The sequence below is a fragment of the Barbus barbus genome (genome assembly GCF_936440315.1).
Source record: "Barbus barbus genome assembly, chromosome: 46".
NCBI classification, from domain to species: Eukaryota; Metazoa; Chordata; class Actinopteri; order Cypriniformes; family Cyprinidae; genus Barbus; species Barbus barbus.
The window spans coordinates 455,755-468,976 of record NC_136724.1 but is presented as its reverse complement, the minus strand read 5'-3'; the positions used below and the strand labels follow the sequence as shown (position 1 = coordinate 468,976).

At 39.6% G+C, this 13,222-nt stretch overlaps 1 protein-coding gene across 2 annotated transcripts in view; it reads right to left on the bottom strand.

Moving 5' to 3' along the window:
- dnajc13 (DnaJ heat shock protein family (Hsp40) member C13) overlaps window positions 1–13,222 on the bottom strand; it is a 70,395-nt gene that overhangs the window by 1,378 nt on the left and 55,795 nt on the right. For both annotated transcript variants that reach the window (XM_079408739.1, XM_079408740.1), the window contains 14 exons: window positions 12,426–12,539; window positions 12,219–12,335; window positions 11,545–11,722; window positions 11,381–11,472; window positions 11,206–11,305; window positions 7,093–7,167; window positions 6,890–7,002; window positions 6,630–6,799; window positions 6,509–6,551; window positions 5,638–5,811; window positions 4,018–4,197; window positions 3,803–3,943; window positions 3,106–3,249; window positions 2,924–3,023 (listed from right to left, as the gene is read on the bottom strand). In XM_079408739.1, coding sequence (XP_079264865.1) covers window positions 2,924–3,023; window positions 3,106–3,249; window positions 3,803–3,943; window positions 4,018–4,197; window positions 5,638–5,811; window positions 6,509–6,551; window positions 6,630–6,799; window positions 6,890–7,002; window positions 7,093–7,167; window positions 11,206–11,305; window positions 11,381–11,472; window positions 11,545–11,722; window positions 12,219–12,335; window positions 12,426–12,539 — 1,741 coding nt within the window. The remainder of the gene's footprint in view (window positions 1–2,923; window positions 3,024–3,105; window positions 3,250–3,802; window positions 3,944–4,017; window positions 4,198–5,637; window positions 5,812–6,508; window positions 6,552–6,629; window positions 6,800–6,889; window positions 7,003–7,092; window positions 7,168–11,205; window positions 11,306–11,380; window positions 11,473–11,544; window positions 11,723–12,218; window positions 12,336–12,425; window positions 12,540–13,222) is intronic.

The window sequence follows — 13,222 nt, the reverse complement described above, 5'->3', positions numbered from 1 at the left end:
AGGAGACTGTGCATTTCTACTTTCCCCCAAAACCTCACTCTGTATGATTTATAAGCGTTTTGAAAAGTGGAGACATGGGGCAATGTCCTGAAAAGTCACCTTCAGCTTGTAATACCTGTGTTATTGTGTCATTATACACATTTATGTCCTCATTTGTCACAAAAACGCGCGCAGCGCGCGTGCACACACACACACACACACACCATCAACACACACACACCCATCACCACACACACACACAGCATCACCACACACACACACACACACACACCATCACCACACACACACAGCATCACCACACACACACACAGCATCACCACACACACACAGCATCAAAACACACACACACACACAGCATCAAAACACACACACCCAGCATCACCACACACACACACACACAGCATCACCACACACACACACAGCATCACCACACACACACACACACACAGCATCACCACACACACACACACAGCATCACCACACACACACACACAGCATCACCACACACACACACACAGCATCACCACACACACACACACAGCATCACCACACACACACCCAGCATCACCACACACACGTTTGTTTTTGTGAAAAGTGGGGACATCCCTTATGTGCTATTGCTCTACTACACCAACCCTACACCTAAACTTAGTCCTCACAGGAGACTGTGCATTTCTACTTTCCCCCAAAAACTCCCTCTGTATGATTTATAAGCGTTTTGAAAAGTGGAGACATGGGGCAATGTCCTGAAAAGTCACCTTCAGCTTGTAATACCTGTGTTATTGTGTCATTATACACATTTATGTCCTCATTTGTCACAAAAACACGCGCACGCACACACACACACACACACACACACACACACAACACAGCATCAGCATCAGAGCACAATTATCAGAAAAATGTGACTCTGGAGCACAAAACCAGTCATAAGTGTTAATTTTTTTAAATTGAGATTTATACATGATCTGAAAGCTGAATAAATGATAGGACAATATTTGGCTGAGATGAATCTGAGGGTGCAAAAAAAATCTAAATATTGAGTAAATCACCTTTAAAGTTTAAAGTTTTGATATATCTACGGTAGGAAAATATCTTCATGGAACATTATCTTTAATTAATATCCTAATGATTTTTGGCATAAAAGAAGAATGGATCATTTTGACCCATACAATGTATTGTTGTCTATTACTACAGATATACCCCAGCGACTTCAGACTGGTTTAGTGCTCAGGGACACAAATCACAGCTGGAAATCATTTCAGAAGACGTGGAAGCTGCATGGAGCACTTCATGGTATTTTGTTGATGGTTTGTAAATGAATATGGGTTTGAAATGACAGCAGTAAATGAAAGAGCTGCACGAACTGTGAAGAAAAACATCTAACTGCAGGTTCTCTGATAAAAATTGCAATTACAAATTTAAAAAATCCAGGTTTGCTGTGCTTATTTGTAAATCTGCATAATTTGGCTAAAATTTGTGATTATATAAGAATACAGCTATAAAATAACAACATCATCATTATTACTGTTTTTGCCGTTACTAAAAAAATATCAAATTACTAAATAAAATGACATATTATTATTGTAATATATATATTTTTTTAAATTGAACAACAAATTCAAACACTTAAAAATAATATAATAAAACTAATATAAACAGCACAACTGTAAAATTACACGACTAATATTGATGGATTTCAAACTTTAAACCATAAAGTTTTTATTTTGAGAGAAGACTGCAGCAGCCCTTAAAGCATCTCTTTTGTTGATATGAACTTTCATTATTAGTTTGTGAAGATGTTTGATGTGTTTTTCGTTCTCAAATGCACATTAAAGCGACTCAAACTGGTCACAGATACAGATGGAGCTGAATCGAATCACTCATGACGGTGAATCAGGAGCCGCTGGCGTGTAAAGGAACACAGCGGAAACAGAGCGGAGATAATCCATCAATTAAATCACTGGCTTTGCCATTTGACAATCGCACACCACAATTTCAGTTTAATCTTGATTCATCGTGTAGCTTTTTGTAAGTAATGACATTTTCAGGTGTGGATGAAATGTGTAGTGATATCTGGCTGGGAATGTGCCCTTCAATGGACAACACTCATTACAGCTAAAGCAGCATCAGCACTGCAGTGAAGAGTGGAAACAGATGGAAATGAGTGTGAAATGAAGCAGAAAGAGAGAAGAAGCCATCAGAGGAGAGTCTACCTGCTTTATAGTAATAAAGAGAAGGCTGGAAAAAACCAGGTGAGCTACTAAAGCCCACTGCGCAGCGGACTGCTGCCCGCCAGGAGAGATGGAGCGGACACACCTGAGGAGACAGAGAGAGAGAGAGAGAGAGAGAGAGAGAGAGAGAGAGATAGAGAGAGACAGAGAGACAGTACAGGAGAGAGAGAGAGAGAGAGAGAGAGAGATAGAGAGAGACAGAGAGACAGTACAGGAGAGAGAGAGAGAGAGAGAGAGAGAGATAGAGAGAGACAGAGAGACAGTACAGGAGAGACAGAGAGAGAGAGAGAGAGAGAAGAGGAGAGTGCAGAGACAGAGAGGAAGCAAGCAGACATCAGAACCAACAGATGCAGAAACTGCAGCAGAAAGACCAGACAGCTCATATCAGACCAGCTACTGTCAGCACGGGTCAGTAAAGGTCAGGACGGGTCAGTAGAGGTTAGCACGGGTCAGTAGAGGTCAGGACGGGTCAGTACAGGTCAGGACGGGTCAGTAGAGGTCAGGACGGGTCAGAACAGATCAGGGCGGGTCAGTACAGGTCAGTAGAGGTCAGTACAGGTCAGGACGGGTCAGTAGAGGTCAGGACGGGTCAGTAGAGGTCAGGACGGGTCAGTACAGGTCAGTAGAGGTCAGGAGGGGGTCAGCACGGTTTCGCTCATCCCTCATACGAGGTGCTGTGCTGGACTCACCCGTCAGGTAACCTGCGGTCTGGGAGTCGGAGATGAAGAGGTCGTGTTTCTGGTCTTTGAAGGCACTCCACACAGTGGAACGAGAGAGGATCTCATTCACCTGAAACAAACACACACACGTCATTCACATCACTGGTTCCAGTTCCAGAGGGTTCTACTGCGCTGCTGGACGAGGATGATACCTGTTCTCCAAACTGCAGGCTGCGGGTCATGGATTTGAGCGCTTTAACGATCTGAGCTTTGGTGGCTGACGGGTTTTCCAGAGTCTCCAACCCGACTCCCTCCAACAGCTTCAGCAGGTACGGCACCAGATCCACCTGAAGAGCCTAACACCAGAGAACATTCAATCACAAAGAATTATAATAAATTATTATATATTCTTAATACACTTACTCAATTAAAACATTTTTATAGTTAAATATATGTTTGTATATCACTGTTCAAAAGATTTTTTTTTTTTTTTAAAGAAATTGATACTTTTATTCAGCAAATCCATCAAATTGCCAGAGACTTTGTTACATTATATATATATATTATTTCTAATAAATACCATTCTTTTACAAATATATTCAAAGAATCCTAAAAAATAAAATGTATCAGTAAAATGTATTTCTGAAGATCATGTGACACTGAAGACTGGAGTAATGATGCTGAAAATACATATTCACACAGAAAACAGATGTTTTACACTATAATAATATTTCACAATATTACTGTTTTTACTGTATTTTTAAACAAACAAATGCAGCAGAAGAAACCTCTTTCAGAAACATTAAAAATAATCCTAAAAACCCTAACCAACTAGAAATTTTTCAATAACAGTTTATAAATGAATAAAAAACCTATTATTAAATTAAAAAGAGGGCTCTAGTGTGTGACCTGTGCGACCAGCTCTGTCTGCTCTCGCTGGAACATGCGGTTCAGAGCCTCGCAGGCCAGTCCTGCCATATCAGCCCTGAGCTTCATCCCGGTCATCAGCGGGCCGATGGTGTCCAGCGCAGCCATGGAGCGCACACACAGCTGCAGACACACAAACACAGCATCACCACAGAGTCACAGCAGCACACGCAGAGCAGGCTGTGTCTGCGCCGTACCTCGTTGTCTGACAGCACGTGGATGAGGCGGATGGCGCTCTTGGGCACGGCGTTGTTCTTATGGTTGAGAGCGGTCAGGACGCGGGGCAGATGACCGAGAGGAGGAACCTGATCAGCCAGCTGCATCTGCGAGCTGAAGAGACACACGGCTGCGGTGGTCACCGTCTCCAGAGCCTCACCCTGATGACAGAACAACACACCACATCCATCAGTGCTGCCACACCTTTCATCACATCCAAAATAAAGTTTTTGTTTACATAATATACGTGTGTGTGTGTGTGTACTGTGGATATTTATTATGTATATATAAATACACACACATACAGTATATATATTTTGAGAATATTTACATGTATATACACATGCATACATTTATATTCATATAATTCATATTACATATTTAATATATAAAATGTAACATTTTTCTTAAATATATACATGCATATATATACATAATACTATACACAGTACACACACACATACTATGGAAACAAAAACTTATTTTGGATGTGATTAATCGCAATCAATCGTTTGACAGCACTAGATTCATTAGGGATGTGCGATATATCGTCTGCCATAATATCGTAATTGTTGTTTTAATGTGCGATTTGACGTTATTGAGTATATAGCAAATACCAAACAAAACACTCCTACAGAGTGCACACATACATTATGTGATCAAGTCTAGTCAGCTAGACTAGTGTGCATTTAGAGTTCACTGCATTATTCTCAGTCTATTAATATGCATTTAGAATAATCACAATATTCAAGACATTGGGGCAGGAAATGTATATATTTAGATAATTTCATATATTTAATATCACACGAAGAGTGCCGTTTTTTTTCCTCCAAAAATTGCAAATGTGATGTTGATTTTATACAAATATATTAAGAGAATTGCGTTTTAGACACCATATTGCCTGTTTTTGCGCAGTTTCGCCACCAAATTAACTCCAAACAGCCACAGCACTGTTTTGTGTTTCGTTCCTGAATGAATCCACCGTTTAAATGATTCGGTTCAATCGCAATGACTCACTTATAAACAGTGATGTGCTGCCACCTACTGGCGGTTTTAATTTCACATTTAAAGTATCTTTTCTTTTTTTATGTTTTTAAAATATCAAATATCAAATCATTATTTATGCATTTGAACAGCAGGTTAAAGCATCCCATGTCCCTCTGAGCTGCATTAAATAGTGTAAACACATCTAAACACCTCTGCACTGCAAAGATGAATTTGGTTGATACTGATTTACTTTGCTCGGTAACAGCCCAAATGTCTTATTATTCTAACTGACTGATTAAATGTAAGAATTTGACTCAAAAGATGATGCACACTTTTAGAAAAAATGGCTTTATTAAAGGTAAAAACGCCCATAAAAGGTAAAAATCTATTTAAACTTATTGGAAAAGATACATTTCTGTCAGTGCCGTGAACTGACCACCACACAGAATAAGAAGAATATCAAAAACTTTAGGAGTCAGTTTAAGATACCAGCACAAGAACACACTCAGCAAAATATCGTCTAATTATTGTTAGCGGTAAAATTTCAGAAAATATTGAGATATAATTTTTTGTCCACACGGCACACCTCTACAGACAGTCAGTCTCAGACTCACGTTTGGGTTGTTCTTCTCCAGCAGAGCGGTCAGTGTGTCCATCAGAGACACCAGGAACTCTCTGGGCTTGCGTAAAACCCAGCCGGGCTGAGAGATGAAGATCCGCAGAAACACCCCGCCGACCTCCAGCTCGCCCTGACCCGCTCCGTACGCCACCGAGAAATCCTCCGGCAGCTGCAGAAACACATCACTCACTTTAGTTGTTTCAGGTTGCTTTTTGCCCAATAAATGACAATAACATTTTTAGATTTAATTTTTTTTTGTCAGATTCCTAAAATATTTGTGTTTTCTCTTTATTATGAAAGATGGTCTGATAAATTAAGCGCTGTATGTTTTCATAGCATTCAGTTGGCATGTTTCTTTGAAAGACATTGGGCAGAATGTGGAATAGGCTTTTAAAAAAAAATCTGATTAATCGAATAAGCAAAAAAAATACAAAAAAATAAATAAAATCGATTATCAAAATAATAGTTAGTTGCAGCCCTAGTTCTTTTGAACTTTCTATTCATCTGTGAATCCTGAAAAATAAAATGCATCACGGTTTCCACAAAAATATTGTGCAGCACAACTGTGTTCAACATTGATAATAATCAGAAATGTTTGTTGATCAGTAAATCAGTATATTATTATGATTTCTGAAGATCATGTGACACTGAAGACTGCAGTAATGATGCTGAAAATACAGCTGCAGATCACAGAAATAAATTACAGTTTAACACATATTCACAGAGAACACAGCTGTTTTACACTGTAATAATATTTCAAAATTTTCCTGTATTTATGATCAAATAAATGCAGGCTTCTCTTAGAAACATTTCTCACAAAACCCAAACTGCTGAGCGGTAAAACTGTAAATGTAAAGTGAAGCTACCTTCCAGCTGACGTCGGGATTGTCCTTCTGCTGCTTGAAGTGCCTGTGGGAACAGAAGCAGAGTGAATGAGCAGAGAGTGGAGGCGAGGGAATGAATGACTGGTCTGAGGTCAGCACTCACTCCAGCATCATCTCTCTGACGCCAGTGGAGACCGTCTCTCTTGAGCTGTCGTTCCAGATCAGCTCGGGGTTCTCGTGCGTTCCCTCGAATATGTGCACTGCCGCCTCGGGGTTATCACGCATGGCGTCCATGAAGACGGCCGGCAGGAAGCGCATCAGCGTCAGACGCACCTGCGAGAGACAGACACACAGGTGATCGAGTGATACACACACACAACTCAAAACATCCATACGATACACTAGAAACTGAAGGACTCTTACCTTGGGTCCCACCAGCTTGTCCGAGGTCATCTTGGAGAAGAGCTCGGCCGTCTGCGAGCGCACCTGAGGATGGGTGGAGTTACAGAACAGATCCAGCAGGTAGATCAGAGCACCTGAGAGAAGGGACAGAGGATTATCATGTGACTGAGACTCAACCGCTGCATCTGCTCTGAGATCAGCTCCTGAAGACATGCATCACTCACCTTTGTTCATGGCCTCAGTGATGATCTTGGTGTTAGAGGTCAGAGCGTACAGCGTCTCCAGCACCAGCTGACGGCCTGCACACACACAGACAAAACTCCACATTATCAATAATGCTGACATACACGTGTGAGAAGTCATTTTATACAATTAAAAAATAACTATAAATTCATTATTGTGGATTTTATGCCCAACTGAACTATTAAAGTTTTTTAATAATTAATTTTCAAATCAAATCAAAATTTATTTATAAAGCAACTTAAAAACAGAGCGGACCAAAGTATTTTACAGTTACATAAATCACAATAAAATACAAAGAGAGAGATAATAAAAATACAGCAAGAGCAAAATAAAATACAATAAAATAAATTATTATAAATCTAATCCAAACCAACAGCCACCATAAAGCACCAAAGGCCTCAAACATATGTTTTAAGATGGGTTTTAAATAGGCATATTAAATTAGGATAGAAATAAAATCAGTGTAGTTAAAATAATATAGAGAATATTATGAATGTTATTAATAATAAAGAAAGAATACGTATAAATAAAAATCCATAAATTGAAATATAAAAATACTGCATTCTTACAGGTGTGTGTGTGTGTGTGTGTGTGTGTAAGTGAGTGTGTGTGTGTGTGCGTGCGAGACTGTGTGTGTGTGTGCGTGTGTGTGTGTGTGTAAGTGAGTGTGTGTGTGAGTGAGTGAGAGTGTGTGTGCGTGCGAGACTGTGTGTGTGTGTGTGTGTGTGTGTAAGGTGAGTGTGTGTGAGAGATTAATTTGCTTCACAACTGATGTGCTCAGTTGCTTGGAAAAATGGCAAATATTTAGATGGTGATGTGACATCAACATATCATTGACATAGTTATTAATCTTTTTAATCAATATTTGAAAAACTTATTTTTATAGTTTTTATTAAATATTTAGATTTAGTTACAGTACATCCACTTCAACTAAATTAAAATGCCTTAGCAACTACCTGAAAGGTTTTGTTTTTTTTTTTTACACAACATTACCAATAATAACATTTATTTTATTTAAAGTAATATAAATATATATTTTTACTGGTTTTAAATGCAGTTTTAGTTAACTGTGATAACACTGTGCCACAGCAGTCCCTGTGAGGGCTGACCACCTCTACTGAGTGTATATATCATTATAACCCACCTCTACTGAGCGTATATATCATTATAACCCACCTCTACTGAGCGTATATATCATTATAACCCACCTCTACTGAGCGTATATATCATTATAACCCACCTCTACTGAGCGTATATATCATTATAACCCACCTCTACTGAGCGTATATATCATTATAACCCACCTCTACTGAGCGTATATATCATTATAACCCACCTCTACTGAGCGTATATATCATTATAACCCACCTCCACTGAGCGTATATATCATTATAACCCACCTCCACTGAGCGTATATATCATTATAACCCACCTCTACTGAGCGTATATATCATTATAACCCACCTCTACTGAGCGTATATATCATTATAACCCACCTCCACTAAGCGTATTTATCATTATAACCCACCTCTACTGAGCGTATATATCATTATAACCCACCTCTACTGAGCGTATATATCATTATAACCCACCTCCACTGAGCGTATATATCATTATAACCCACCTCTACTGAGCGTATATATCATTATAACCCACCTCTACTGAGCGTATATATCATTATAACCCACCTCCACTAAGCGTATTTATCATTATAACCCACCTCTACTGAGCGTATATATCATTATAACCCACCTCTACTGAGCGTATATATCATTATAACCCACCTCCACTGAGCGTATTTATCATTATAACCCACCTCCACTGAGCGTATATATCATTATAACCCACCTCTACTGAGCGTATATATCATTATAACCCACCTCCACTGAGCGTATTTATCATTATAACCCACCTCTACTGAGCGTATATATCATTATAACCCACCTCTACTGAGCGTATATATCATTATAACCCACCTCCACTGAGCGTATATATCATTATAACCCACCTCTACTGAGCGTATATATCATTATAACCCACCTCTACTGAGCGTATATATCATTATAACCCACCTCCACTGAGCGTATATATCATTATAACCCACCTCCACTGAGCGTATATATCATTATAACCCACCTCCACTGAGCGTATATATCATTATAACCCCTCTACTGAGCGTATATATCATTATAACCCACCTCCACTGAGCGTATTTATCATTATAACCCACCTCTACTGAGCGTATATATCATTATAACCCACCTCTACTGAGCGTATATATCATTATAACCCACCTCCACTGAGCGTATATATCATTATAACCCACCTCTACTGAGCGTATATATCATTATAACCCACCTCTACTGAGCGTATATATCATTATAACCCACCTCTACTGAGTGTATATATCATTATAACCCACCTCTACTGAGCGTATATATCATTATAACCCACCTCTACTGAGCGTATATATCATTATAACCCACCTCTACTGAGCGTATATATCATTATAACCCACCTCCACTGAGCGTATATATCATTATAACCCACCTCCACTGAGCGTATATATCATTATAACCCACCTCCACTGAGCGTATATATCATTATAACCCACCTCCACTGAGCGTATATATCATTATAACCCACCTCCACTGAGCGTATATATCATTATAACCCACCTCCACTGAGCGTATATATCATTATAACCCACCTCCACTGAGCGTATTTATCATTATAACCCACCTCTACTGAGCGTATATATCATTATAACCCACCTCCACTGAGCGTATATATCATTATAACCCACCTCCACTGAGCGTATATATCATTATAACCCACCTCCACTGAGCGTATATATCATTATAACCCACCTCTACTGAGCGTATATATCATTATAACCCACCTCCACTGAGCGTATATATCATTATAACCCACCTCCACTGAGCGTATATATCATTATAACCCACCTCCACTGAGCGTATATATCATTATAACCCACCTCCACTGAGCGTATATATCATTATAACCCACCTCTACTGAGCGTATATATCATTATAACCCACCTCCACTGAGCGTATATATCATTATAACCCACCTCCACTGAGCGTATATATCATTATAACCCACCTCCACTGAGCGTATATATCATTATAACCCACCTCTACTGAGCGTATATATCATTATAACCCACCTCCACTGAGCGTATTTATCATTATAACCCACCTCTACTGAGCGTATATATCATTATAACCCACCTCTACTGAGCGTATATATCATTATAACCCACCTCCACTGAGCGTATATATCATTATAACCCACCTCCACTGAGCGTATATATCATTATAACCCACCTCCACTGAGCGTATATATCATTATAACCCACCTCTACTGAGCGTATATATCATTATAACCCACCTCTACTGAGTGTATATATCATTATAACCCACCTCTACTGAGTGTATATATCATTATAACCCACCTCTACTGAGCGTATATATCATTATAACCCACCATATATTGTAATAACTTCCTTTTGTGATCACATGTGTATACTTTGGGGGGCCGCGGTACATTATAAATGTAACCCAAAAAACCACAACCCACGGCTCTGTTTTTCCCGCGACTGAATTTTCAAAATAGCCCAATTGTGCGGGGAAACCGCGACTCTGACAACACTGGTTCACTGTACCTTTATCAAATATGAGTATACATATCTCTCGCGCACTGTTGCTCTCTCTCGGACACACTCTCTCTCTCTCGCCGCATTCGCTTCACTTTTGTCGAGCCTGGCGCCTCATAATCACACAATCCCTGCGTCCCAATGTGTATACTATCCACCCTATCTGCACTAAATAGTACTGAAAATTACTAATATCACATATAATTTAGGATGGATAGTGTGCACATTAGGACGCAGGCAATGATAGATTACATTCCGCGCAGCGATGACGGCAAGAAGTTGGGGTCAAACCTTATCAAACAATTAATTAGCGTTAAAAAACTATTAACGCATTAAAACTTTTAGATTAATGGCATGCGTTAACGTTGACTGCCCTAATATATATATATTATTATTAAAGGTTCAGGAGTCTTACTGGACGGTAAGGAGTGCAGCAGCACCAGCAGATTGGGCAGAACCAGAGACTCTGCGATGTTGATGACGCAGTCCTGGTTTGATGTGACAGTATTCACCACCTGCAGCGAAACACACGGTGTTAGCAGAGGCGACGGAGTCAGAGGAGTGTGAAGCAGCACAAGTTTGTAATGCACCTCTAAAGCCAGCTGCTGGACTCTGCCGGCACCGTGGACCCTCAGCAGAGAGAAGAGCAGCTTGAAGTGACCGATGCACTCCGTCTCAGACCCTGCGACACACACACACACATCACAGACCGGCCTCTACACACACATGCATCAGTCTGCTGTGTTTTAGGCACCTGGGTTGTTCTTGATGACGTTGCGGAGAGCTTCCAGCGCCATCTCGGCCCAGCGCAGCCTCTGAGCGTGCTGCTGCGACTCCACTTTATTAGTCTGCGTCATCGCCAGCAGCGTGTGCAGGTACTGAGCCTGAGAGCCCACATAGTCCAGCAGGCTCGACGCAAACACCTTGGGATGCTGAGAAACACAGCTGTCAGACTCGACACTTCAAGACATTAATGTTTTTAATCAGCAAGGATGCATTAAATTGATCACATGTGAGAGTAAAGACATTTATAATGCTATTTCAAATAAATGCTGTTCTTTCAAACTTTCTATTCATCTGTGAATCCTGAAAAATTAAATGTATGACAGTTTCTACAAACATATTGAGCAGCACAACTGTGTTCAACATTGATAATAATCAGAAATGTTTGTTGAGCAGTAAATCAGTATATTATTATGATTTCTGAAGATCATGTGACACTGAAGACTGGAGTAATGATGCTGAAAATACAGCTGCAGATCACAGAAATAAATTACAGTTTAACACATATTCACATAGAAAACAGCTGTTTTACACTGTAATAATATTTCACTGTTTGTACTGTATTTGTGATCAAATAAACGCAGCCCTGGTGAGCAGAAGAGACTTCTTCTGGATCTTCAGTACAGTAGTGTAGACATCTCTCACCTCCAGAGGAAACACAGGCTGCTCGTTATAAACCCTAACGAAGATCTCTCCCACGATCAGCTCCTTCCCGTGTTCACTGAACAGGAACTCAGACCCAAAGCTCTTGTCGCACTCGCCCTGCAAACACACACACACACACAGAGAGAGAGAGAATGAGTGTGATGTGAATCAGAGGAGTGTGTGGAGCAGAACGTGAGGAGCTCTCACTCTCTTGATGTTGCTCTCCTGCTGCTCCTCCAGGAACTCCATCAGCTCCGATCTCGTGCCGTTGTTCCAGATCAGATACGGCGTCTCCGAGTTACTGTTCAACAGCTTCAGGACCTGGAGAAACAACAGATCAACAAACAGCCTTCTACTCCTCCTCCATTAACCCTTCACACTGCTCCTATCACAGCAGGACTAGTGCTGTCACCACACCAGCCTTCTGAGGGAGATACGAACCTGACTAAAACATCTCCATGCTACGACAAAACACAGAACAGGAAAACTCACTGAATAACACATAACGGAGGTTATCATTATATAGTTAGTTAAAAAAAACATTTCATCCACCTTTAAAATAATGATAATAATCAGATGCCAGTGCCACTACACAGGTTTATGGTGAACTACTGAGCCTACAGGTAAATACAGATCTGTGCTACATTGTTAAGTTACCTAAAAGGATAAAGCCATGATATAGTCATTTTATTTAACAATAACAATTTATATCATGATATAGTCATTTTTGTTATTTTATCTTTGTAACTAATAATAAGAACACAGGTGCAAGTAACAAATTAAAGGATAAATACAATAAAACAGACACAAATTAAATAAATAGGGCCCTATGAAATCCCTAATTTTTCTAGACACTATTTTAATGATTACATTAAAAATGTTAATCAAAAAGCATGTCTAACTAATTTAAATCATGAAACTTACACAATTTATATTTTTTTTTGTTAAACTTTTTTGTTAAAGGCCCTATGAAATACGTTTTATTATATTTCTCAAATTCAGAA